Here is a 25,292-nt window from a genome sequence, read left to right as displayed (position 1 = left end):
TATAGCAAATAAACTGTGATAATGTGAGAAAATGTTGAAGGTGTCTGAATAAATTTTGGTTTGACTGTAGATGCATTACTTTAAAATTTACAACACAATATCAGAGTTACATTTTTTTAAATAAGTAACACAATTCCCTTTGTTTTTCCATTCATTGACAGACAGCTCTCTCATCCCCATGTTGAGAAGAATTGGGAGTAAATGCAAAGGCTTTGTGTGTTAACAGGTTATTGTAGTTCTAGACTAAACATGAGCATACATTTACTAATTTCATTTGCACAAAAAAAGATTCAGTATTCCTCAAAATGAATAAAATCAGTGAAATGCAAAATCAGAATACTACACAAGTTTATATGCATTTAATCTCACTTTATTGACCAGTGAACTTGCTGCTGACCTTCGATGATTCAGTTAAACCATAAGCAAAAATGATTTATTTTGTTTTTATTGTTAAAGGAACTGTATGAAAGAAATGTATTTCAATTAATCATAAAATGGCCCTGATATGTCACTATACATTAAGAAATCATGTTAATTTCAAATACTTATATCACTGACAACGGTTGTCCGGCCAAGATATTGTCATTTTAAAAGTGAAGTTGCAGCCCTCAACGGATGTTGATGTTGACATGTTGTGTTTTGGCCTGAAGCGCCACCCTCCACCTGTCTACCAATCACGAAGTCAGTAGTGTTTCTGCATTCGGGTTGCCAGCTCTGCTCTAGTTACCACAGCTGCAGCTACAAACTTTTTGGATAAACAATGTCTAACTTTACGAAACCTAAACAACCTCGTTATGAATCAGAAAAACGTTGTGACAGTGTCCGAAATAAAACAAGGATTTGTATAAGAGATGCCTTTGAAAGATGGAGACGGCTGAAAACGGAGAATAATTTGAAGACTGATGCCAACGTTGCTAATTTTCTCCTGGACAGGTAAGGTTAATCTATGTTTGGCTAATTTGTACTTAATGTAAATGGACATTTTCAAATATTCATGACAGTCGAACAAAGTTATGCATGTTCGTGCAAAGTAACGTTAGGTTAGCGCAGATGGAGGAGGTGGGTCATTGAAATGAAAAGGTATAAAGGAATTGTTTGGTAAATAAAACCGGCGAGTCGTCATTGCTAACATTAGTAATGCATTATCAGAGCCCGTTTCTCTGTCATTATGCTAGGACGCTGAGGAAAACAACATTAGCACGCTTATTATTGCAATGTGAAAACGTATTTGAGACAGTAGCCTAACGTTACCTCTGTAAAAATTATTCCTCATTCGTACTTCGCATATATAGTGGACAAAACATGCTGCAAGTTTACCTGTATGACCATTGCTAATGTTATTTAGCTTTGCTGTAATTTTACTATAGTATTTTTTCATGTGGGAATGTACTGTCACATACGAGCATTCATATTTATGATTATATTTGGCTAATCGCCATTAGTAAATTTTTGCGATTCATAATTACTTCACAAAACATCGCTCTTGAAGCACAAACATAATTAACAGAAAGAAAAAACCTCGTCACTTGCCATTGAAAGCTCCTTGTAGCAGCCTACGTTCCTGCTGGATCCTGCAGCCTATCTGGCAACCTCGAGTCAGGGGGAGGGGGAGAGGGGAGACCCGCTCAACAGTAATTTGAAAGTGATTGCAGTACCAGTTTTGGCCACAGTCCTACATACAGCTCCTTTAAAGGTCCCATGGCATGAAATTTTCATTTTATGAGGTTTTTGAACATTAATATGAGTTCCCCTAGCCTGAATATTGTCCCCAAGTGGATAGAAATGTTGATCGGTGTAAACCCGAGTTCTGGCTGTCTCTCTCTGCCTTTGAGAAAATGACAGGCCAGACTAGCCAATCCTGAAGTCTCCTGGTTTGATGTCCAAGCAGGAACGGTTTCCTCCCTTTCCTCCGCCCAGAGAATCTGTCACGCCCATGCAAACGCTCCAGAGATGATCATGGGTTGTGAACGAGTGAACGCTGGCAGTTTCTCAGTGTTTGGATGTACAAATGAAAACAGAAGTCTTTCTTCAGTTCCTTCTGATCTGTGATCAGTGATTTCTGATGTGTAGCTAATTATTTATTATTCGTGCACACACTGCAGCTTCTCTCTCTCCCGACAGAACGGTGTTTTCGTGTTTTTATATCTTGTGAGTCAGTGTTTTTGTACGTCCTCGTCGCGTCTATCGGTTCTAAAATGTGCATACAGTCATAAGTTTCTGCTCAACATCACATCTCTTTAGAGATAAACCTCACACACGCCGAAGCTCGGGCTGCACTGGCCGGTGGCCTTCAACATCCCCGACCCCCAGTACTGCATCTGGCCCACAGCGGAGGCACCAAACGCGGCGTGAGATTAAGCAGAAGGGGGGTAAGCGTGAGCATATCTGGGCTAGCCAGCCTAGCCCCACAATAAACTGGATTACATTCGATTACTGCTGTTGTGTCTTTGTTTGCGCTGTGTACTCAACGCACTGACGCTTTTATTTTATTTTAAAAATAATGCTATTATCAACACTTACTTTTAACTCGTTCATCTCGACAGCTGTAATGGTACTTTGCATATGTTACAAAGTTGGTAATAATGATGAAGACGGACTCGGTGTGACTGGGACTCGTGTTTATTCAGAACTCTCAGATACAAACACAATAAACTCGCGCTGACTGACAGCGCTCTCATAACTCAGTAGTTACTATAAATAACTTTGTTAGCAATCGCTGAGCTCAGTTTCTGGTACGTTAGTGATGTCCGGTTCGCGAACGATCTTTCTTTTGAACCAGTTCTTTTTAGTGAACCGAATCAGTTCACCAAATCGGACTGAATCGTTCTAAACGGTTCGCGTCTCCAGTCAGCGCTGATCCATAATTTACTAAAGTTACTAACTTTCTGACATGAGTGACAGCCCCTCCAACTTGAAATAAACTAATAACCTGAAGTATATGCTGTAACTACAACAGTTCAGACATGCTGAGAACTGATGTGAAGTGAACTCAGGTCCATCCGTCTCTCTGGCAGCAGCTCGTGCCTGCTCGTGCCTCGTAGACCTCGTTAAACCACGCCCCCTCCGCTCATTTAAAATGCAAAGATGTCAGCCAATCACAACAGTGGGCGTTTTTACTGAAGTCTCACAGCAGACACGCCTCTTGAAGCAGGGCATTCAGCCACAGGGCAAACAGCAGTATAGAAAAAATGCCTTTTATTTCTAAATTATGACATTTTATGATGTAAAAGTCATACTAACAATATAAGTACACCTCAGGAAACATTATAAAATAATAGAAAAATGCCATGCCATGGGACCTTTAAAGTCAAAGTTTCCCATAAAAATTATACTCAAGTAAAGTACAGATAAAAGTAAAGTGTACTTAAGGACAGTACTCAAGTAAATGTACTTAGTTACTGTCCACCTCTGCTTGATAGCATTGCACATACAAGTTTTTTAGATTCTATATGAAAGTTATATATTAAAGGTACACTGTGTTACTTTTTTTGTTGTTCAAAATTAACTATATTTACATAATGAGTCAATACATCATCAAACCATCTTCCAAAACGTGTTTTTGTCTTAGACCCTGATTCACTATGGTAAGCCTATTATAAGTGTTTTTTACACATTTTAGTCCAAGCGGGATGGTTTTCGCAGGAAATAGAGAAAAGTTGCTCCGGCTGTTTTGACATGTGTATGCGTGATCGGTGACACCCGATGCCAAGCATTATGCGCTGCCAGCGACACCAGTTATGAAACACTTGGGTTCTGCGTTGTGTAGTGTTGTGGAGTTATCAGACATAGACACGGGATAGCAGGCAGCAGTTTCACTGGATCTTTTAATCCTCTCCCTGATATAACAAACAAGCAGCCTCTTAGAGAGTGACTTGTCCTTGTTTTCTCTCCCATTCAATTACAATTCAAAAGGGTAAAATTGAGTAAACAAGACAATAATACAACAGAGAAAACATACCTGACAAACAAGCAGCCAGTGAATTGCCCTTGTTTTAAAATAAATATGACCAATTCACTTTGTGCAAAATATAACTCAAAAAGGGTAAAATAACAAATGATCATACAAGTAAAATAATAATATACACATAAATTGGAGTGAAGATATAGATATAAAAGCAACAATTCTAATAAAGATTAAATAAGATTATCAGAGGTCGAAAGAAACAAAACCCACCTCTCCCATTCAATTACAGTGCAAAGGGGAAGAGGAGGAGACAGAACAGGAAATTATGTTGGCTCATCACAACAATTAAAGGGGAAAGCAGTCATTTCGATCAGGCAGCTACATCAGGTATATGTACATGAACAATTTTGTGTGAATTCTATTTCACAATACATACATTTTAACAGTATAATTTCTATACCCGTTACATATGGTGTGAGATTGGAAAGGTTAGTTGTCACAAGGAGCGAGAAAGTTTAACACGTAGCAGCTAAATCTTGACCCTCTGGGAATCATCCATTTAAAAAACAAAAAACAAAAACAGAACAGAGGAGAGTCTGCTGGCAAAAATGCGACAGAGTTCCTAATAAAACCAGAATCAACATTGGCTTGACTTTTCTGAGATGGCAAAAACAGGGATTTGAAATGTTGTAAATGTGACACAGATGGTGTTTTTATTACTCAACAGGTGAGTAAGGTATTTTATTATTTACTGACGACATCTCAGATCATTATCTAGTATCATGTATGCTTAAAGGGTTAGTTCACCCAAAAATGAAAATTCTGTCATTAATTACTCACCCTCATGTCGTTGGACACCCGTAAGACCTCCGTTCATATTCGGAACACAAATGAAGATATTTTAGTTGAAATCTGATGGCTCTGAAAGGCCTCCATTGGCACAATGCACGGTACACTCTCAAGACCCTTAAAAGGTACTAAAGACATCGTTACAAAATCCATCTCACTACAGTGGTTCTACAATAACTTTATGAATCGGCGAGAATAGTTTTTGTGCGCAAAAAAACCCTAAATAACAACTTATATAGTGATGACGATTTCAAAACACGGCCTCATGAAGCTTCGAAGCGTTATGAATCAGTGAGTCGAATCAGCAGTTTGGATCGCCAAATTTCAGCAGTTTGGCGGTTTGACACGCGATCCGAATCACAAGCTTCACCTGTAATGTTGCCAGAATCATAATCATACACTGTTTGTTTGTTGGCCGGCCAGAGGAGAACTGGCACCCCGACTGAGCCTGGTTTCTCCCAAGGTTTTTTTCTCCATTCTGTCACCTGATGGAGTTTTGGTTCCTTGCCACCGTTGCCTCTGTTGCCTTTGGCTTTTGGCTTGCTTAGTTGGGGACACTAAATATTCAACTATATTACTGATCTGCCCACATTGACACTATATGAGAACTGAACTGAGCTGGATGACATCACTGTTTTCTCCAGAGCGGATGTACAGCCGAATCAATTTCTGTTGCATTATCCTGTTATCACTGTAAAGCTGCTTTGAAACAATCTGCATTGTATAAAGCGCTATATAAATAAAGGTGACTTGACTTGATTGAACAACTCAATTGTAATATGTAGCTCTCTAAAGCCAGGGACACACCAAGCCAGCAGTCGGCCATCGGACAACGTCAGGCCGTTTTTGATTGTTCCCCACCACTCAGATATAGTCGGATGTCGCCTGGGTTTTTTGACCAATTCAACATATACAATCATCTTAGCGAACGACTCAGTACAGAAGTGATGAAAGCGAGCAAGTGAATCAAAACTGAACAGACAGAAGGCTGTAATAATTGTAGGAACGTGATTAGCGTGGTTGATATTAGACTGCTGCCCACGCGACCCGGCCCTGGATAAAGCGGAAGAAGATGGATGGATGGATATTCAAAACGGTAAGCAAGCACTGCTTTGTTTATGGTTTGCATACATACCTGCAGTCTTAGTTTTGCTTTCCCTTTTTGAATGACAAATATAGACAAATATATCTGCTTAAATAGACAGTTATCTCCTTTCACACGTAGGCGCAGAACACGCATGCTAGTTGACAGTCGCCTGTAGTCATTTTGGTGTGTTCAGGTGCTGTGTTTTCAGGACGCGAGGTGACATCACAGTCGGCTTTCATCAGCGCTATAGTTCTTTGGCGTCAGTTTGGTGTGTTCCTGCCTTAACAAAGTTTATTGTAAAGCATTATCTATTGTGAAGGGTCATTTCATTATGGTTGATGAAACAAAGTACTCTCTATTAATGGGTAAAGCTACAGTAATGTCTTCAGCTATTGTCAGCTTGAGATCCTTTCTATCTAAACTGGTTTTATCTATAAGCCTATAGTGTATGTTTTATGAGCAGTAGGATAATGTCTCTCTTTTTTTTAGTTATGAGAACCATATTCATCCGCAGTTCATCCACCGGAGCACAACCAAAACAATGTGTGCCAAAAGTTATATATATATATATATATATATATATATATATATATATATATATATATATATATATATATATATATATATATATATATATATATATATATATATATATATATAAAATATATATATATATATAAAATTAATGCAAAAGTAACATAGCGCTTTTTCTTAAAAAGTAACTAAGTAACTCAATATTGTAATGCATTACTTTTCATAGTAACTTTCCCCAACACTGTGCTTTATCAACCTCCAGGCGGAAATCACAAGTTATTTACAAAAGTAACACCTCATATCTCCTCAAAAAGCCACATGATTTCATATAAATCATGTCAATAGCACAAATAGTATAAGAAGAGTTACACTGCAAAGCTTCACACTTGGAATTAATAATATAAGCAACAGTAATAGTGATGCTCACTTTAGTAAAACAGGTACTAAATCCTCTATTGCTCTAAATAAACATGCACACGGAGGCCACTTGCTGTTTAATACGTCTGTATAAAGCTGATTATTGCAAATCAAACATGGTTTCCAAAACACTTCAGTTTAGGTAACTTTATTCAGACTGTCTTTATGCAATGTCACTCAAAGGAAATCCATAAACACACCCTTTCCTGTACATTCTTACACGTACAGCCAGTGATAGAAAAGATAACAGAAACGTGAAAGACGACAAACTGACAAACATGACACAAATAAGCTTATAGCAGGTCGCCATATCTGAGCCTCTGGTTTGTTATGGGTATCAATTATATCCACTTCACTGGCATTCCAACAAAAAGACACACAAACAAAGGAGTTTCACCATTTAGGAGAAATATAGCAGAAACCAAATAGTTCTTTAAAAAAAACTGCAATCATGTCCAGAGCTATTGGCTCCAAGCAGGTGTTTCCTGATCACAAGAACTTTCACATTCAACTTCTAAATAACGGAATGTTCTAGAACCCACATTATTCCGCTTTTCATTGTTTTTCATTCAAGTTCAAACGCTTTCATTTAACCAATTGTTTTAAGTGATACTCTTCAAGTTTCAAGTTTAATATTGTGATTTGAACACCTGGGGCCCTATTTTAACGATCTGAAACGCAAGTGTCAAAACGCGAAGCGCAAGTAACTTTGTGGGCGGGTCTCGGCGCTGTTGCTATTTTCCCGGCGGGATAAATGGCTCTTGCGCCCGGCGCAAATCTAAAATGGGTTGGTCTGAAGTAGCTTCATTATTCATAGGTGTGGTTTGGGCGTAACGTGAATAAACCAATCCGAGCGTCATCCAACATTCCCTTTAAAAGCAGGTGCGCAAGTTCCATTATGGATTGCTATTATTATGGCGTATTTACCAGGCGCACGCCAGGAGCGGTTCACAGCCGAGGAGACTGATGTGCTTGTAAGAGCAGTGAAAGACAGAGAAGTGAAGTTGTAATGTTGTACATTATGGTAAAGGTGATTTCACAGTCTTTTTTTTTCAGTCTTTCAGTTTTTTCAGTTTTTCAGTCGATTTTTTTTCCTGGTTCTTGACGGACAAACCAATTTGTCAGATGTCCTTATATACATATATGTCTTGCCACTATTGGGCAAACAGGTCTTATCCTTAATTATTACAATTAGCCTGAATCATTTGTAAGCTAGATTTATGCCTATTTTTTTCACATCTTCGTGGCACACCACAATGATTTCCGTCATCTCATGTGTTAATATTTTTTTTAGTGTAACAATTTATGATTTGCAAAAATAACTGTTGCATCTGTGTAGATTACATGAGCAAAGTGTATGCGCGTTGTGCACGCTATACATTATGGTCAAGAATGCGCCCTTAAAATAGCATAATGAACAACGCGCAACGCGCCACTGACTTTAGACTAGGGGCCCTATCTTGCACCCAGCGCAATTGACTTTGTACACCGACGCATGTGTCATTCCTATTTTGCACCCGCGCAAAGCGCGCTTTTCCCTCCACAGAAGCACGTCGCTAAACTAGTGAATGAACTTGCGCTACCTGGGCGGTTCAGCGCAAAAAAGGAGGCGTGTTCCGGCGCAAACAATCCCTGGTGCTATTTTGCTGTTCCATTAAACAATTGCGCCACTGACCAGAAAAAACCTAGTCTAAAGTCAGTGGCGCGTTGCGCGTTGTTCATTATGCTATTTTAAGGGCGCATGCTTGACCATAATGTATAGCGTGCACAACGCGCATACACTTTGCTCATGTAATCTACACAGATGCAACAGTTATTTTTGCAAATCATAAATTGTTACACTAAAAAAATATTAACACATGAGATGACGGAAATCATTGTGGTGTGCCACGAAGATGTGAAAAAATAGGCATAAATCTAGCTTACAAATGATTCAGGCTAATTGTAATAATTAAGGATAAGAACTGTTTGCCCAATAGTGGCAAGACATATATGTATATAAGGACATCTGACAAATTGGTTTGTCCGTCAAGAACCAGGAAAAAAAATCGACTGAAAAACTGAAAAAACTGAAAGACTGAAAAAAAAAAAAGACTGTGAAATCACCTTAACCATAATGTACAACATTACAACTTCACTTCTCTGTCTTTCACTGCTCTAACAAGCACATCAGTCTCCTCGGCTGTGAACCGCTCCTGGCGTGCGCCTGGTAAATACGCCATAATAATAGCAATCCATAATGGAACTTGCGCACCTGCTTTTAAAGGGAATGTTGGATGACGCTCGGATTGGTTTATTCACGTTACGCCCAAACCACACCTATGAATAATGAAGCTACTTCAGACCAACCCATTTTAGATTTGCGCCGGGCGCAAGAGCCATTTATCCCGCCGGGAAAATAGCAACAGCGCCGAGACCCGCCCACAAAGTTACTTGCGCTTCGCGTTTTGACACTTGCGTTTCAGATCGTTAAAATAGGGCCCTAGGTTTTTTCTGGTCAGTGGCGCAATTGTTTAATGGAACAGCAAAATAGCACCAGGGATTGTTTGCGCCGGAACACGCCTCCTTTTTTGCGCTGAACTGCCCAGGTAGCGCAAGTTCATTCACTAGTTTAGCGACGTGCTTCTGTGGAGGGAAAAGCGCGCTTTGCGCGGGTGCAAAATAGGAATGACACATGCGTCGGTGTACAAAGTCAATTGCGCTGGGTGCAAGATAGGGCCCATTATGTCTTCTTACATGCTTAACATGCTTCACTTGAAACTGAAAAACTTGAAACTGAAATTACAGGTTCCAATACAACTGAATTGCACACAGGTTTTCTTACTATGTGAGCACAACAGGACTCCATCTAGGGAGTGCATGCTGTACATTATAATTAAAAAAGGGTTACAATACATTACAAACATTACATCAACTAAAACTAAACTTAAAAACAGCTGATTGCTTATTATTTTAAAGCGGATATTAAAACGACTAAATAAAAAATGATAATAAACATAAAACAAAGCAATTTTTTAAAACGCTTGTTTTTGTTACTAAAGGTATGCTTCAACCCATGCAGCAATCCTAATGTTTTAATAGCATATCATAGATTACACTTAACCTGATTTTAATACATTTCTTAAACAAATTGATATAAAACAAGTTAAGAAAATATTGTGGTGACATATGTCACATCGGGCTGTTAACCTTACAACAGTAGAAGGAATTTTGATGTGATGTATTTGTCACATTAAAGCTACACTGTGTAACTTTTTTAGTTTATTCTTAGCTAAAAACACTTAGTTCTTTCAAAAATATATGTGCTCATTAATGTATATTTACTTCTTTCAAGTAATAAAGTAGCCTATTCTCGTAAGTTTATAATATGCCATTGAAAATACATACGGGTAAGGGGTTTGAATGCGGGTCGCCATGTTGCCCCTCCATCTTGAAAGTACATTAGCCAAAGAGGGACATACCCGTAAATTCAAGCTTCGCCTTTCGTGTTTTAACAATGGATGGCACCGTGTCGAATGTGGACGAGCTCGAACTGGAAGCCATGTTAATCTTGGACTAAATCGGCCACCGTAGGAGTTAAAACGAAATCAGAATTGAGAGGAACAGAAACTAAAATTCTCTGGATGGTCATATACCTTTTTACCACTAGATAGGGAAAAATATCACACAGTGTAGCTTTAAGAAAAATGTTGATGAACTGCTCAATTAATTTAGCTGAGTCAATAATTTGTTTGTGTTATATACTTTCTCTATGTTTTATATAAAATCTGGAACTCAGAAGAATGTTAACAGCACTGTTAAATAAATGGAAATAATGATTGATATTGATCTGTGCATGGGTCTGCACCAAATGGCAGGAAATCGTGCATACCTGGGAAAATGACACAAGGTGTCCCATGATGGCTGACAACATGTCACGCAACCGTTTTAAGACTCTGCTAGCATGTCTACATTTCACTGACAACAATGATTTGTAAAATTGGCAAGCAGGGGATAAGTGTTGGAAGATCCGTCCATGGCTTGATATGTTTCATTAATAATTTTGAATAATATGCATAATTTTGATATATGTTGTGAAAAAGTAAATAAACTGAAAAAAAGGTTATTTAGCACAAAAAAAACCTGATAAAATGTTTTTTTAAGCTGAGAAATAAATGCCCAATGTCACATATATGTAACATAACAGATCTTTCACAAGGATGGGTTGTATTTCAAAAACATGTTACAAGTGGTCCATTAAGCCTGTTTTATATGGCCCATAATTTTCCTATAAGGAGAAATTGGTCCGGGTTCTTATGGGTTAATAGGCATGTACCTTTACTGTTACTGCTCTTATAAATATGATTACTTGTGTTACATGCAGAATTTTAAACCTATACTTAATTTCTCATAAAAAAAAACACCTGGGTGGGGTGGCAGTGTGGGCGGTCAGAGTACTAGCAACATGTGAGAAGGGCCGGTGAGCCGGTATCAAGAATACATTTTAATATATCCTGCTCACTTTACGACTTAATAGTCTAGAAAATCCCAAAAATATTTGTTGCAGAATGCTGAATACATTTACAATTAATTATACATAGAGGTCTGTGTTTTGATGAATATTTTTTGCCCATACAGACGAGCCGTGGCTGCGTAGGTTTAGAATTAGGTGTGGCGGTTTGGTCAGGATTAGGCAATCGGGTACAGGTCGAAATTAGGCTCTGCGTACCGGCCAACTTCGAGCACTGGATATATAACCATAAAATGTAATTAGGTAAAGACAGAGGCATTAAACAACACACACATCTGTCAGAGCACAACAGGGCAAGATGCAGAAAACGCTTTTGTTTGAAGTGCTTATAAAGCATGTTTTGGACAACTTGGATCATGTTTTTGATCCACTGCAGCTCACTCTGTGTCCTTCGTTGTTTTCCATATGCGTTTTGTCTATAGAAATGGGTTATTCAGTACTGTGAAGCGACGTGACTGGCTGAGGGTTTCTGAGCACAATGCACAGATGCAACTAATCGATAACCAAATTAGTTGTTGACTATTTTCATTATCAAAAATAATCTATTTTATTGATTCGCTGTTGCAGCCCTAGAACACAATGAGTGCTTTTGAGGAAGAATTATTCACTGGATTTACTAAAGTTAGAAATATCAAATATTTCAAACAGGGTTCTGTTTGGGGTTAGGGTGCTCCGATCAGGATTTTTGGAGTCGATCACCGATCGCTGATCACAAGAAGCAGTATCTGCCAATACAGATCATCGATACTAATCTATTTGAAGCGTTCTTTTTATCATGTAGAATTATTTATAGGGATGCTCCAATCAGGATTTTTTTACAGACGAGACATTTATTCAGGGTCTGCATTTCTTTTTTGTATCCCCCCTTGGGTGTTTTTTATTTGAGGTGGAGGGGGCCATTTTGTAGATATTTTTCAAAAAAATATATAATTATCTCACCTAAATGTTTAATCATGCAGTGCATTTTTTTTTTTTTACAATGGGGAAAATGTTGCACAATAGCTTACAAGCCTGATTTCAAACTATGAATTTAATTCACAAAAAAGACAAGTAAACAGTCAGTAATAAAATAACCAAAACAATTAACAAGCAGTAACACAAGAAAAGAAAATAGAATAAAGATACAAATAAAATAAACAGTGCTTTAAGTTTTTTTCAGGTAGGTCTAACAGTAGTTTTGAGGTAAGAAATACTAAAGAAATTTAATAAGGAATCAAACGTAAAATAATATTGGATGGTCTTCTTCCCTGAATAAATTCAATACCGGTTAATCCTTACAATTAAGGTTACAAAAGTTAGTCATTCAAGAGCAGTGAGTGCCATTAATGTAAATCAAACAACAAAAGACAAAGAAAAAACAGAGACAGCAGCAGGAGGTATTATTAGCTTTAAGGATCTAATCTGTTCTCAACTGTATACGTTCACTACACTTAAGACAAAACCGACTGTGTTGTTTACGTGTATACTCGTCAAGACGGTAATTTTGTCCATACATTTGTTTGTTGACCACTTAAGCGCGATCTGTTGAGGCGGCCTATGCGTGTGCACTTTGAGTGTTCATGAGCTGAGGTGCTGAGGGGTTAAACACTGGCAAGACTTAAAAATAAATGCAAATTATAACTTTAGTGAGAATCCAGCACTGCATTGGTTGTGCAAGTGACAATTCCTGCGTCACCTATGCAGTGAAATGAACAGAATGTCTCACAGAAAGTTTTCAAATGACTGTGTAAGCTAGCTATTTAATAAAGAAATATGAATTTTACCTCACCTTCATCATTATAATTATTTTACCCGAGCCGGACAGAGATTGAGACGGTGCCGTTGTATGTCATGCCGCACCTCTCTTGGACCACGGCAGGCGCGTGTCTTTTTGAGATGTCAGCATGAGATCGGCCTTTAGAGACCACCGATTAATCATTCCAAAACGATTATCGGCCGATAGCAATCAGAGCACCCTTAAATCACAATTTTATATATATATATACAATTATTTTGTTTGTCATGTTGGTGTAATTTACTTGGATGGAAAGAACTTCCGATTAAAACTATCATGAGAATAGTTAACTTGAAAGAGAAAACACTGACAATGCAAAGTATACTTGCATTATGAACTGCGTTGCTGACATATTTTGTAACTTTGTGTAAGGGTGTCTACATCTGAGTGCTGCAACACAAGATAAAATTTGCACATAGTAGAGTTTCACTTTAACACACCCTACGACCTTGCAACAGCCTCCCATAGTGCAATAGTGCAAACTGTGTCACAAATTGAGCTTGCATAGCCAAATATTATACGCTTCAGAGGGGTAGTCCAGAGAGCAAGGTTAATTGACCATCACATATACCCTGAACTCTCGGATTAGCCCAAACCTTGCACTCAAGGTATATATGCTGGTTCCAAAAACGAGTCCGGGAGTAAATTCAGTCAACTCAGAGTATGTTCCTGGTGTTGTGCCAAATTTCGACCCCCTGCCAAATTATAACCCCCTTCGTTGAAGTGGCTACCTGATTGCCTAATCCTAACCCCACCCCTAATCCTAACCACTCCCCCACACCTACTCCAAAAACCTACCAATACTAGGGGGGTAATAATCTGGCAGGGGGTCAGAATTTGGCACAACACTAACACACAAGACATTCTCAACAGAGTCACCATGGAAACAGACATTAAGAAAAAGTGCCATTCTTTGTTTGATGGCGATTTACATAACCTATTTAGTGCAAATAGCCACCTGGTGGTTGTGCAATAATTTTATTCAATCTTTTCATTTAATAAGTAATCTTTATTCACTGAAAATAAGGATTATATTGTTTGTTTGATGCTAATTAATTGAATGCAGATCCATGTGTGAGATGACAATAAAATAAATATATTTAAATTGAATTAACATTTAAGCATTACCTTGTTATAATAGTGCTTTGGAATTAATATATAATATTGTAGATTATATAACTGTAACTATAAAACATGTTTGGTTATATTAATATAACTATATTAATTATATAACACACATCTAAATACCTCTTAAATAAACTAACCCTGGAATATAACCTGCTCCAGAGCAGGATATGTCCAGAGAGTGAGTAGCTATGGCTACTACCCTGTAAATTACCTCAGTTTTTGGAAAGTTGAGGTTATCTGCTTACTTACTCTTAAACACACCCAGGTATCCAACCTAACCTGCGCTGTGGAATACCCACCAGGCATTTCCGATTCACAAGTTTGTGTTCTGGTGAATAATCATACATTCTTAGGAGTAGCTTATCCCTGTTTTGGCCTTGATCGAGGCATTTGAACTACTCAAGACAACTGCAGAACATAATGCAACTGTGTTCAATCAGTGCTTTGCAAAGCACTCTGGATAAAAGCAAAGTAAATGGAACAATACCACTGCCAGGGCGGTATTCCAAAAAGCAGTTTATGTGACATACCCAGGTACCTCCCTGGCGGGGATTATTGTTCCGTTTACTTTGCCTTTGGGGAACCTGCTTTCTGGAATTCCGGTGTATGTTTGTGTTTTAGTTTGGGGTTTTCTATGACTGCCCATCTGTGTTAATGTAGTGCCACACCTGTTCCGTTGTCCTTTTATTGTATATGGCAAAGCTTTTAAATCATTCAGTACCTTGTTTGATATTGGTTATGTTATTGTGGTTGTGTTTTACAGTGGTTACTCCTGCCTGATTGTTTTGATAATTAATAGTGATTTTGTTGGATTCTCCTTCTTCATGCGCTTATTACAGCCACTACACGTAACAACCAACTTGAGTTGACATGGAATTTACTGCATGGCCACTTCTTATGCAATTATGCTTAAGAAACACCTGTCTTCTGTTTATCTCCATTCCTCTGCATTTCAGTTGGAGTTATTTTTCGCTGCTCTGTTAGGAGCTATATTTGGCATTGATTGAGGGCCTGTTAAAAGTAACTTCCAGATGCATCACCCTTTTTCTTTTTAGATAACTCTTTTTAGCCGTGGGACAAAAACATAGAATATATAGAACAATTGAGAAGGAAGATCAACTGGATAGAATACAAATGGAAATAAAAACTGGCCTGACAAGAACTTATTTAAAAAAAAAAGATTGCAGCTGCCTAGGTTTTCGGACGTAGCCGTAATATCCTCGCTCCCTTTAGTGTCAGCGTTGTCAATTAATGATGACTCTACACCGCTGGATTTAGTTTGCACGTCGGGATTCTTGAACATTAGAGATAATTATTTATATTGTAATAGTTTCAACCTCCACAAAATACCACATTTGTCCATATTTTATTTAATATTACCAGTTATTATTAACAACGAATTATTCCCAGTTATTAACAGCTTTTTTGTTGTTGTATAGCATTACAGTTTGTTTCTTTCATTTTCTTGTGCTTTGATATAATCCTGCAAATGTCATTATATATGCTCCCCCGAGGACATTTTGATTTCTCTGATCTACATTATGTGCATTTTAAGAAATTGAAAGGCCAAACAAATTTTGAGAAATAGCTTTAAAACTAAGTGAGTGGGCAGTAGATTATTTGTCAATTCCTGCTCTCTCCTCATCTCCATCACTCTTTCTTTTTCTCTCATTCTCCTGATCTTGCCCTCTCTTCCCCTCCTAAAGCAGTCAACAAAACATAGGGTAAATTTATATTATGAATATTCTTTATTAATCACTTTCTAAGACACTTTCTAAGAGTTTTTTTTTTTATTAATTCACAATATGTACACATTCATTATTAATCTTATGCATTATATGAAGAAAACGGATTCGTTAATGTTTCTTGTCCTCTCACATTGACAGTTGCTAATTATTACATTAAATCACGTAGCCTACACTATATACGTATTTATATACCTATTTTAAATTAAAAATGGCGAAATTAGACAAAGGTTTATTAGTTTGCCTGATAATTTTTATCGGTAGTTTAACATTTCAATCCTAAAACAGCTGCCAAATATGAAATGTTTACTGTAGCAACTTACATCTTATCTCGCACTTTATGACCATTTAACTGAAGCGTCGCGCTGGAATTTGAGCTCAGCAGCTTCAGTGAACATAAAGCCTGCCTACTTTGTTCCCTTTCGTTCAGTCACTACGATGTAACGTTAGTGACTAACGAATGGGGGTTTCGCTTAGAAGCCTATCATCTTCGAGCTTAGAGAAAACGCCCAATGGCATGCCAATGCCATAGGGCATGCGGATTTTGTATACGTAACTCCGCCTCACCGCGTGAGTATATAAGGAAGTACGTGGCAATATCGCATTATGTTTCTGCTTTCGGAGCCAAGAGAACCTACCTCTTCACTCCTACAGCCTTCTGAGACTCTGTCAGCTTCTTCGAGACGAGCAGCTTTCCAGTCCGTGTTGGTGTAACGGCGCGTTCCAGTGATCGCATACTTCCTGCCTGCTGATCTGCGCAGTGGTCCGTTTGACAGCTGGTGTGTGTTTCCCTGGGCGCTTCGGCATCGACTGCGAGGCTTTCCTCTCACAAAAAGAGCTTGCGCGTGGCACGTCTTTTTCAAGACGGCTCGCCCGTGCACTTCCGGGTGCGATCGATTTCCGCTGCTGTCTATGGGCGCATTCACTGCTCGAGCGTGTTTGGGCTTCAGCACGTTCGGGCAATGTTTGCGGATGTGTCACGTTTCCATTGCGGGAACGTGACCTTCGCGATGTCGCGGTCGAGACTCAATGATCTCCGTGAGGAGAGAGAGTCCCCTCTGCCACACCCCAATCTACCGTCCCCGAGTGAGATGGTACTTTGGCTGGTGGCCAGGGTGACCTGAGGGCGGTGCTGTGGTATTAAGAACCTCGACGTTCATTCCTTGGGCCACGCCCCCCTCTTACACATCGCTTCCCGCGAGTGTTGGACTGAATCAACGGCCCGTCTCTGACGCCCCGTTCGTTCAGTTCACGCTCCGGATAGCAGTGAGATGTCGATCGCCGCATCCCAAGGTGGGCTGGAGTCCTTTGGGGATGACGATTAGGTTGTGCTCCGCCTCCGGGTGTGTCAGCACTGCCTGATCCGACCTAAAGTTGACAGCCATGTTATCTCGGGCAGCCGCAAGTCTCGTGGTTGCGCGATTGGTTTTTGGGGGCGGCACCCGACAGCTGTTGGGCCCCGCCCCCAATGCCTTTCGCTCCCGGGGTGCATGAGGAGATCACGCGGTCCCGGAAGTCCCTGTGTTTCCCGCGACCGTTTGGTGGCCTCCTCCGCCTTCTCTGCCCTTGATGGGGCCGCGGCCTAGGGTACACTGTTGAACTCTCTGTTGCGCACTACGGTGTCCACAGAGGGCTTTGACGTGGCGTGGTGTGGCTGTCCTAAGCACCCTCCCAAAGCCTGTGGGCTCGTCTACTTCGGTGGCGTGGTCCTGCAGAGCTACGGGCAGGCCGCCGCCCCTTTGCACATGCACAAGGGTGGAGCCGACCCAGGGCTCTTCATTGAGCTGCGTGCCGCAACTGATCCCGCCCCCGGGCGGTGAAGGTGGCCACACGCTCCCTGGGTCGGGCGATGTCCACAGCTGTGGTCCGGGAGAACACCTGGCCTTACCTGGTGATGTGGAGGACGTTGAGCGTGCCCGCCTCCTCAACTCACCCATATCCCAGGCTGGCCTCTTCGGCTGCGCGGCTGAGAGCTGCGCCCAACGGTTCTCGGCCGCCCCAGAGCAGACTGAGGCTGTAACACGTACTGCCCCGGCGGCCAGCTGCTGCACCAGCCGCCGGCTCAGTCGCCTCAGTCCGCTCGCCGCCGAGGGCGCCCTCCCTCTTCCCGCCCGGCCCCAGCAGCAGCCTTCACCTGGGCCGCGCCGTGGAGGTGGTTGAGGATGTCGCCCAGTCCGCTCCCCAGACTGGTTAAACGCCAGGCTGGAGGTGGACAACTCAGAGATGGGTTCCAGTTCTTCCCAGGGGATGGTAGCAGGGCCTCTCCTTCCCCCGGTGGAGGGCCGGGGGAAAATCCTTCCGCTGCTGGCCCCCGGGCTAGCAGCGCTTGGGAAGAACTCATGTTCCTGTCTCTGAGGACCCAGAGACCGGTGATGACGGTGTGCGCCACCCACGGGTCCCGCCACTCGCATCCCTCTCTGTCGCCAGCCTCCTGGCAGAGCAGACCCCAGTGGAACGTGCGTCCTTCCCTGGTCTCCTCTGTCAGGACGCAGCCGTTAACCGTACCCCGACCCCGGGACGCCAAACAGCCTCCCCTGTCCGGGCCGGTAACGTTGCCTCGCTGCCCCCCCCTGGGTACGTCTCCCGTCCGTATGACCCCGTTGGTGCAGTCTCTGGAAGCATGGCTTCAGCTTCCGGGGCTGTCCCGCTGGGTCGCGCGGACCGTCAGGCTCGGCTACGCGATTCAGTTCGCGCAGGCTCCTCCCCGCTACAGGGGAGTCCGCTATACCGTGACCGGGGCCCATGCCCCCGTCATGCGTGCGGAGATTGCCACCTTGCTGGCGAAGGGTGCGATCGAGCCGGTCCCTCCAGCCGAAATGAAGTCGGGGTTCTATAGTCCCTACTTCATTGTACCCAATAAGACCGGTGGGTTAAGACCAATCCTGGACCTGCGCATCTTGAACCGTTACCTACACAGTTTTCCGTTCGAGATGTTGACAGCCTACGCCTTTTCGAATGCGTTCGTCCGGTCGATTGGTTGCAGCGATCGACCTGAAGGACGCCTACTTCCATGTCTCCTCCTACCTCGACCCAGACCGTTCCTACGGTTTGCTTTCGAGGGGCGGGCATGTCAGTACGCGGTCCTCCCATTCGGGCTATCTCTGTCCCCTCGCGTCTTTATGAAGATTGTCAAGGCAGCCCTTGCGCCCCTCCGGCAGCACGGGGTTCGCATCCTGAGTTCCTTGACGACTGGCTCTTATTGAGTCACTCTCGAGAGCAGGTTCGCGGACACAGAGATCTGGTTCTCCACCACTTAGCCCGTCTGGGCCTTCGGGTCAACTGGGAAAAGAGTACTTTGCCCCGTGCAGAGGATCTCTTTTCTCGGGTTGGAGTTTGACTCAGTCGCCATGTGCGTGCAGCTTACGAGCGAGCGCGCGCGTGCAGTCTCTGCTGACTTGCCTCCGTCAAATCAAGAGCAAGAGTGCGGTTCCACTGAACTATTCAGAGGCTCCTTGGGCATATGGCATCTGCAGCCGCGGTGACGCTGCTCGGATTGCTTCATATGAGACCGCTTCCGCACTGGCTTCGCGATCGAGTCCCGAGATGGGCATGGCAGTCTGGCACGCTCCGGGTCCAAGTGACTCGGACCTGCTTACAGACGCTCACCCCGTGGTCGGACCTCAGTTTTCTACGGGCCGGTGTGCCCTTAGAACGAGTTTCCAGGCATGTTGTTGTTGTTGTATCAACGGATGCCTCTGCCACGGGCTGTGGTGCCATGTGCAATGGACAAGTAGCCGCGGGCTCCTGGACAGGACCCCAGCGCCTCCTGCATGTCAATTGCCTCGAGTTGCTGGCAGTTCGGTTCGCCTTGCACCTCTTCCGAGCGTTGCTTATGGGTCAACATGTGCTTGTCCGGACAGACAACACGGCCGTAGTAGCGTACATCAACCACCTGGGCGGTCTACGCTCCCGCCGTATGTCTCAAACTCGCCCGCCATCTCGTTCTATGGAGTCAGAAGCACCTGAGGTCCCTTCGTGCTGTCCATATTCCGGGAGTCCTGAACCACGCAGCCGACGAGCTCTCGCGGGTTTCAGCCTCTCCCGGGAGAATGGAGACTCCATCCCCAGACGGTCCAGCTGATTTGGGAACAGTTCGGGGACGCGCAGGTAGATCTGTTTGCCTCCCACGACTCTTCCCACTGCAGCCTGTTCTATTCCCTGTCCGAGGGCACGCTCGGCTCGGATGCACTGGCGCACAGATGGCCGCGGGGCCAACGCAATTATGCGTCCCCCCCAGTGAGCCTACTCGCACAGCTTGTGCAAGATCAGGGAGGACAAGGAGCAGGTCCTTTTGGTCGCCCCGTACTGGCACGGCCGGACCTGGTTCCCCGAACTCATACTCCTTGCGACAGCCCCTCCCTGGCCTATTCCTCTGAGACTCCTTACTCAGAGACGGGGCACCCTATGGCACCCGCGTCCCGACCTGTGGAACCTCCACGTGTGGCTCCTGGCCGGGACGCGGCAGGGTTGAGTGGCCTGCCACCTACGGTGGTCGCCACCATCACTTCCGCTAGGGCAGAGTCCACTCGGCATGCCTATGCGTTGAAGTGGAACCTCTTCGTCACCTGGTGCTCTTCCCGCCAAGAAGACCCCTGGAAATGCCCGATCGGGTCCGTGCTTGAGTTTCCTCTTGGGCTCTAGCACATGGCGCCTCGCTAACAGATATCTGCAGAGCTGCAGGCTGGGCGACACCTAACACATTCGCCAGATTCTACAATCTCCGGGTGGAGCCAGTGTCCGACTATGTACTCGCCCCCCCGAGGGGCCGGTAATGGACCAGGCTCAGGTGTCTTCGCTTGCTCGCCATTCCACTCCACGGACTGGATACGTGCGGTTGTTTTCCTCAGGTGAGCTCCCCGAGAGCCCTGAGCTCCTCCAGCACTGTCGACGCCGACATCAGTTCAGTCTGCCCTTTCGAGCCCAGACCCTCATGTCCGGCCAGGTGCCCCGTGTGCATGGTTCCCCTCCGGCGACCCCCACACGTGTATTTCACCGTAAGTCTCCGCAGTGAGCTGGTTTCTTCCCTTGGCGTGTCCCCGCCACCCCTAGGGTTAAAAATCCACCTTCGGCTGGTACCCTAGAGTTTTCCCATATGCAGCCCTTAGCGGGTCATATGTGTACTCTCTAAGTCCTCCCTACGGGTAGGCATCTTGGCATTTCCTCACTGGAATATGCATCCCAGTGTACCTTGGTATTCCTGTGATAAGTGGGAGTCCTTCGTCCGTACTAGTCTTACGACAGGGTACTCACACTTACGCAGGGCACTGGAAGACAGCTGAGTGGCGGGATTATATTGGGACCCCCATTCGTTAGTCCCTAACGTTACGTCGTAGTGACTGAACGAAAGGGAACGTCTCGGTTACGGATGTAACCCTCGTTCCCTGAGGTAGTCCTACTATGGTAGTCAATGGTTGCTCTCTCTGCTTGGTTACAAACATTCTTCAAAATATCTTCTTTTGTGTTCAGTAGAACAAAGAAACTCATACAGGTTTGGAACAACTTGAGGGTGAGTAAATGATGACATCATTTTCATTTTTGGGTGAACTATCCCTTTAATGCATGGGATCCAGGCTTTAAAGCTGTTTTGTTTAATTATAATTTAATTACTCACACTCAAAAAAAAAAAAAAAAAAGGTTCTATATGGCACCAAAAATGGTTCTTGGCTCGTAATGATAGGGGAACCTTTATTAGTGCTATATAGCACCTATTTTGGAGCTTCAGTGGTTCTTCAGCGGTTCTTCAGAGGTGCTATATAGCACCTTAGTCAAAGAACCGCTGAAGAACCGCTGAAGAACCACTGAAGCACCAAAATTGGTGCTATATAGCACTAAAAAAGGTTTCCCTATGATTACGAGCCAAGAACCATTTTTGGTGCCATATAGAACCTTTTTTTTTAGAGTGTAATGACATTTTAACTGACTTTAACTGTAGGTCAGTTTCATTTAACTGTATGGGCATGGTAGTCACAGGTAAAATCATGCTCCTCATTACCATAGGTTTATGGTTTCGAAAATAAATAAATAAATAATAATAAACTATTGAATTTGGTTGTGCTAGAGTGACAAGTTTGTAGTTGTGTGTATTGCTGTTTTCCAATTTACCTCGTGATGTATTTACATGGTCGCGGCTGTTTTCAGCTGATTCACCACAGAACCTTTAATGTTCCCATATCACACGATAAGACAACATTCGGAGTCAAAGTGCCGGTTCATCACTTCATAGAGCAGCAGAAACGCAGCGCACGTTCGTCGATATTCGCCTTTTGCAGTTTCATGCGCCCAAATTTTTAAACAGCGCCTAATATGGAGGAGGGAAGGTCTCTCTCGCTTTGGCATGTCAATTCAGAAGACAAACCAATGGGCCGCTGTCCCTGCATGATGGGCCAGTCCGTGGCAAAAAAATTAAATAAATAAATAACCTTGTATCGGCCCCAAAGTGCGTCGGCCCACCGGGAAAATGCCCGGTATGCCAGATTACCAGTCCAGCCCTGACAGACCCAGTCACAGACCGCAGGCAGCTCAGATGAGAAGATCTTGGTGCTGTGCAATATCATTGCTGCATTAAAGTAATACTATTATTAGGCAATTATTTCACAACATTTAGCCTACACATCAGAAAAATACAGCGGTCCAGATTCAAATTATTGGCCGTAATTATTTAAAAGAACACTTGTTTATTACAAAAAACTGACTTAAATTCTGGACCTTTTGCAGTTAGGGGTTGTTCAGGTAAGGTACACTTTAAACTGCTATAATTTGGAATGAGAGATAGCCTACAGGGTGTGGCTTTATTGCATCTTTACTCGCAGCTGATTGGTCCAGTTTGGGTTAGTGATCTCTAACCCAGAATAAAACCTGCTCCTGAGCAGGTTAGCCGTTTGGTGATGAACTGCTAAAAACCAATCCACCTTCATAAGCCCGAAAAACTAGAGTTTCCTCAATCTAACTGCAAACTTACCTGGGTTAAAACCTAAACCGGCTTTGTGCAACAGGCCACTGATGTCTTACCTGTACCACTCTATTGCTGTGATGATCCAACTGACACAAGAAGCTGACACAAAAGAGAAAAAAGGCTATAGCAACGTCTCACGCAAACTTTAAAATATGTTGTGTGCGGTATTCTGTGCGTCCAGTCAATGTTTTTGTAATTTATAACTTAGAACATAATACAAGGGGTTCAGTGTGAAATCTTGAAACCTGACTGATACATCAGTAGCCTAATTTTTCTGTCATTACAATATTAGCATTGGCGATTAACATTTCCAAAATTGGTGTCATTTCCTTTTCTCAAAGATTTTCTGTTTTTAGCTAATGCCTAATAGTCCTACCTAATTTAAATAAATGTAAAAATGTGTAAAAAAAAAAAATACTACCTTGATTAAATTTATATTTCTTTTGTATTAAAGAACATTACATAGGACATATGTAACAATACTAAATAAAATAGCATTCGGTCTCTCTATTTTATGTAATATTTATTTACCCCGGAAAATTACATGTAGCCTAACATTTGATAGCGCATATAAAAATGTGAGAACTATGCTTAAAACACCACCACGCACTGTTATAGGACTAGGTGAAACATGCAAAAACCCATTTGCCTAGTAGGGTCTAATCTCTATGTATGTAGACAGCTCACAAAGTGTGACATTACCGATTGAGATCTAAACAACATCCCCAAACCAGCAAAAAACGGAGCGGATCTCTATCCAGCACAGCTTGGGTTAGCAGTGAAGTATTTTTAATCTTACCTGACAGACAGATGTGATCTCCCCATGCTGCCCCTGCATGTGTCCGTCAGTTCATTTGTTCTCAAAGCATGTAGCGTTTCTCTGTGTTTGCGCTCTTCGCTGTTGACCACACTCGCCAGGAAACTAACTGAACTCGCTCAAGCTCGCTCGCGCGCGCCCTGCTGATGCGCGAGGACTGTGAACCTAAGTGAAAATTCCTTGCAAGTATAGTATAGGCTATTTGAATCCACCCCCATCTCCTTTATGTCTTATAAAATACCGTTATGTCTCTTTATGACAAGTTTCAGTGTGTTTTGTTGGCATGAAAAATAACTATTGGTCTGAGGCGGATTCAGGTGTTGTGCCGAATTCTGTGACCGACCGACATATGTTTCGAGAATCGATGTTTCAAAAACTCCTACAGTCCATAGGGGAGAGTGGGGTAAAGTGAGACATTTTTTTTTTTTTACATTTCCTCCCCTCTAAGCGAGCTAAAATTGACACATTTCCCATTAATTCAGGATGTTTCCTAGCAATGGACATTATCAGAGGGTATTCAGGATGAAGGTCAGTGAAAATATCATTGTTTAAAAAAAAGTCGTCTTGTGTCTCACTTTACCCCAGCTTAGGGGTAAACTGAAACAGACCAGATAAATCAAGGGGGTAAAGTGAACCACTTACTTTTTCCACTCTGAATCTACCATAAGAACACATGTTGTATCAGTTATAATCCTGACAGCTATAGCGTGACCACCACACAGTCCAGAAGTTAATGTCGGACTAGTAACAGAATCATGGGGATTGGTCAATTAAGCAAAAAAATATATATTCTAAACACTTGAAAGTAACTCTGAACAAAATCAGATACACCTAAATATAATTCAAAATGTTTTTTTTAACATTCAAATGACAGATAGGACCAGTTAGATTAGAACACAGTCTGGGGGTCAGAACACAGGACCCTTAGAGCCAGCTATGTCTGGGGGTCAGAGCAAAGGACTAGGGCTGCAGCTATCGATTCTTTTTGTAATCGATTAATCTAGCACTTAATCGATCAATTAATCGATTAATCGGATACATTTTTTCCGTGTTTTTAAACAACCAAAACAAATAATGCATAACGAAAATGAAGGAAAAGCAATTTAATTTATTAATATGCACAACAGGTTTCATGCTGTAATCTAGCGCTGACATCAAAGTAAATATATTTTATGTAGATTTCTACACCTGCAGCATTTACCATTAGGCTACTAACAAATAAAATATAATTTCTGGGGTGAGCCTATTTGCTATGGTAACCTAGCAACCTGTGTGTGTGTGTGTGTGTGTGTGTGTGTGTGTGTGTGTGTGTGTGTGTGTGTGTGTGTATGTGTGTGTGTGTGTGTGTGTGTGAGTGAGGCTTCATTGCAGTTTGGTACAGCAGAAATACATACATTCATTTTTAATAGAGCGCTGCATTTGGCTTGCATCACTGCGGTGCATTTTAGGTGAAGCATCCGTTTGAAAAATCGCGTCACAACATCACGTCCCGGTGAATACAGTGAATGCTGAAATTATTGTTGCGTGGCTTCATAAAAGTTTAAGCATTGCCACGATTGGTCTGACTGGCGCGAG

The 25,292-nt window shown here is 42.4% G+C and overlaps 1 protein-coding gene across 2 annotated transcripts in view; it reads right to left on the bottom strand.

Annotated features, from left to right (window-relative positions):
• The window catches only part of mgat3a (beta-1,4-mannosyl-glycoprotein 4-beta-N-acetylglucosaminyltransferase a), a 46,675-nt gene extending 22,797 nt beyond the window's left edge, over positions 1 to 23,878 (bottom strand). The window contains exon 1 of one of the 2 annotated variants that reach the window (XR_013816226.1): positions 23,700 to 23,878. Coding sequence is in view for 1 of the 2 variants with exons in the window: in XM_079812734.1 (XP_079668860.1) it covers positions 23,700 to 23,725 (26 nt within the window). In the remaining variant the exon portion in view is untranslated. The remainder of the gene's footprint in view (positions 1 to 23,699) is intronic. The other variant, XM_079812734.1, reaches the window with a different exon arrangement.
• Positions 23,879 to 25,292: the final 1,414 nt, after the last annotated feature.

The sequence above is a fragment of the Gobio gobio genome (assembly GCF_949357685.1).
Source record: "Gobio gobio genome assembly, chromosome: 1".
Classification (NCBI taxonomy): Eukaryota; Metazoa; Chordata; class Actinopteri; order Cypriniformes; family Gobionidae; genus Gobio; species Gobio gobio.
Note: the sequence above shows the minus strand (reverse complement) of the source record. Positions and strands in the feature narration are given on the sequence as shown.